Raw genomic sequence first — 3,367 nt, 5'->3', positions numbered from 1 at the left:
TCAAGAACGGTCTATTCTAGCTCAGGCTTCAGGGTCCACTGCCATCTTAGCAGAAACGGCAGGGCAAGCAGGCAGCAGGCAGCTGAGGAAACTGATCAAATTGTGTCCACCAGTCAAAAGAAAGCAACATATGCCAGTGTTCCCCATTCTTATGGGGTGGGCTTTGCTGCCCAGAGAGTGGCCCTGCCCATAGAAAGCAGGTCTTCCCACTTCAACTAAAGTACTCAACCTCCTCATCATGCCCACTGGCCCACTGCCCAGGTGATTCCAAATCCTATCAAGTTGACAATTAACAGGAGGCAGAGGCAGGCGGATCTCCGAGTCGAGGCCAGCCTGGTCTACAAAGTTCTGGGACAACCAGGGCTACACAGAGAAACCTGCCTCAAAAAAACAAACACAGAGAAAGTGCTTTGTGCCTTAGTGTGGTGAAACATGCCTATCATCCCAACATTACGGAGATTAAAGGAAGACCCCTTCTCTTAGGACAAAAAAAAAGGTGGGCAGGTGTGGGTAGCATGGAGACAGCATGGTCACACACAGCACTGCTGGGCACTGCACGAGGACAGGTAAGGAACCCAGGACACAGGGTGCTGCTGGACCATCGTTCTTCTTCGTCCAACAACATTCATTTAAGTATTACAACATCTGTGTGACCTGAGCTGAACTATGTGTATCTGTGTAGCCCAAAGGACAGGGAGAGTCACCAGGCAGTCACCAGAGCCACGACTGTTCTCTTGGATGCAGACAAACTTTAATTGCAAAGCCTTCGTGTACAGCACATTGCGCAATGACCAAGCAGAAGAGCGGCTCACATTCAGAGACAAGAACATAGACACTGTTCGCGATCCCGACAGTCTAGAGCAGTCCACATGGGAACAAGCTTTCCTATCTTTCTGAAGACTGCCTGACATTTTAATAAATGATTAGGCATACAAGAAATTCAAAGTAGGTTATGCCTTGCAAGGAAAGAGTGTGAACACCTTTTCCCAAACATACATGGGTGGTTCTGCTCAACAAAGCAAGGGATTTGCTGAGGCAAGACACTGAGGAAAACTGAATGGAGTCTTTCAGGGCCAAGCAAGCTGGTCCCCCTCTCACACAGAGAGACACATCAGCCATAGCCCAAAACAACGGGCAGCCCGGGCAGCTCTTGCCCTCACTGTCCCTCACTATCGCCTCAGGGTCTTTTATTTAGCCCCAAATCCTTGACTAGCAAATTTCAGAATATCACTGAATTTGGGGATAATAAGGAAATTCTTATATCACATCTGTAAGGGTTCCTAACTACCTAATTAGAGCAATTAATATTATTTGTATTAGGGATACTGGAATGATTTAAGTACTATCTAATTTTGATTTTACATGTTCAAAACAGTCAGAGGAAATGGAGAGGAAAAGGATGACTGACTACCCAGCTTTGGGGCCAGGCAGGTATAAACCAGACTGGGGAACGCAGTCTGTAGTTTTGAGAAAAACTCTGGGAACTCATCACACCCCACTCCTACCAAAGTAACCCTACTCGGTGCGGTAGCTACAGGGTATATGTCAAACAACAGAGGCCTCAACCTCACATCTAAATTATAAAACATGGTAGTTTAACAACAAACAGGCTCAAAGAGCTCAGCATGGAAGTGAGACCACAGGATCATTCTTCACGCAGCTGTGGGCTCACACTGCCGTCTCAGCTCCTCCACACCAGGTTCAGGCAGACACATAAGGTGGCGGTGGCTCCTTGGCAGTGCCAGTCACGGCTGTGGCATCATCATATGGAGGCAGCAGCACCTAGAGAGGAGAGCCCAAAGTCAGTGTTTAAAAGCAGGCATCCACTCCCTGACTCTGAGGCCAGGCTTTAACTGAACATACACACAGTTAAACCCTTCCTATAATGGGTACTCCGATCTGTGACTCACTGAATGGACACATTTAGTATTTGAAATCTTAAAGAAGCAACTGGGGTGTGACTTCTGCCACCTATGCTGTCCGGCCACTTTCTACATGTGCCTGCATAGCCAGAGGGTATGTGTAAAGGAATAAGGGAGTGGTCACGAGTCACACTGTTACCAGCATGTCCTTAGGTAGATTATGTAGTCTCAGGTTTTACATCTGTAAAACAGAAAGACCTGAAGACCAGAGGCCTATAAAGTGCCTAGCCTTCTGCTTGGCATGAACCTGAAAGGGTAGGTGTTAGTCAGATGGCTGGAAGGAAACTAACAACACTGTGTGCTGACTGACAAGACAACATGTCTGTGGTGACATTTCAAGCATAAACCAGGACTGTTTGTAGTTATTCGCTACATGGAAAGAAAAATAATAACAGATGAGGAACACTGAAAACTCGGGTATCTGTCACCCTACTCATGACACTCCCACCGCTCACTAACTTAACAGGTTTCTCTTTTCCACTTGTAACTCCCATAGGCTGCACCGTTACCTCACCCAAAAGTGGGGCCTCGTGTTCACCTGGTGGTGGGACTCAGTAGGTGCAAACAACTCGACTCCTTTAGGTTGCCTCTGAGGTTTCCTCAGAGAGAAAATCAAGGTGCCCACTTAAGGCAGAAGTCCTCTGGATTGTTTTGACTCAACCAAAACTCAGAAGCCACAGCAATGGGAACAAGGGAAGTTGAATAAATTACTAATGCGGGCCTGGAGGACTGAGGACCTGATTAGGAAGGTGTGCTGGAACTGCTGGGCGGAAAGCAAGCTGTCCTGGCGGAACACAGCAGAGGTCACCTACTCTCAGCATCCTGCTCAAATGTTTCCCCAGGCTACCCACTGGGAGTACCAAGAAGCAGACGTGTCAGGAGAAGCCTGACACAGCCAGGTGCTGTAGCACCTGCTTCCTACTCAGACTCAGGGACACTGCCAACAAGACCTAGACACCCTGCAGGGCACACAGAACCAGGTAATCTTTCTTCCTATAGTGTATTTGACTGGCATGGCTCAAGGCAAGCAGGTGACAGACAACTGACAAGGACTAGCTGCAATCAAATTAACAGGCAATAGTGGAGCAAGGCATCTGACACCACATCCTACAAGCTGCTGTTCCTGTCAGCTTTGTGTCTGTCTCCTCCAAGGAGCAGATAATGGTGTCCCTCTGTCCTAAATACTTGACAAATCACTCAAGGGACAGGAACACCTGAGGTGCACTTGAGTCCGGGAGGCAAGAAGGCATCTGCAGGGCTCTCCTCACAGAGGGACCATCCACTCTTTGAGGGTACTCACATCAGCAACACAAACGCAGCGACCGTGCTGTCTGCTCAGGAGCATATGGCTTAGGAGGCAGAGCAGGCAAAAAATGAAGATGATCAAGAACAGGGGGGAAAGGAAGTGTACTGCAGACCAGTGCGGACCAGAAAAGGAAGTGTAC

The 3,367-nt window shown here is 48.2% G+C and overlaps 1 protein-coding gene across 1 annotated transcript in view; it reads right to left on the bottom strand.

Moving 5' to 3' along the window:
• Nucleotides 1-727: 727 nt before the first annotated feature.
• Laptm4b (lysosomal protein transmembrane 4 beta) overlaps nucleotides 728-3,367 on the bottom strand; it is a 39,418-nt gene continuing 36,778 nt past the window's right edge. The window contains exon 7 of the mRNA XM_028767839.1: nucleotides 728-1,782. Within this exon, the coding sequence (XP_028623672.1) occupies nucleotides 1,702-1,782 (81 nt within the window). The 3' untranslated portion in view covers nucleotides 728-1,701. The remainder of the gene's footprint in view (nucleotides 1,783-3,367) is intronic.

The sequence above is a fragment of the Grammomys surdaster genome, unplaced genomic scaffold, assembly GCF_004785775.1.
Source record: "Grammomys surdaster isolate TR1022 unplaced genomic scaffold, NIH_TR_1.0 63, whole genome shotgun sequence".
NCBI classification, from domain to species: domain Eukaryota; kingdom Metazoa; phylum Chordata; class Mammalia; order Rodentia; family Muridae; genus Grammomys; species Grammomys surdaster.
This window is presented reverse-complemented; position numbering and strand designations above follow the sequence as displayed.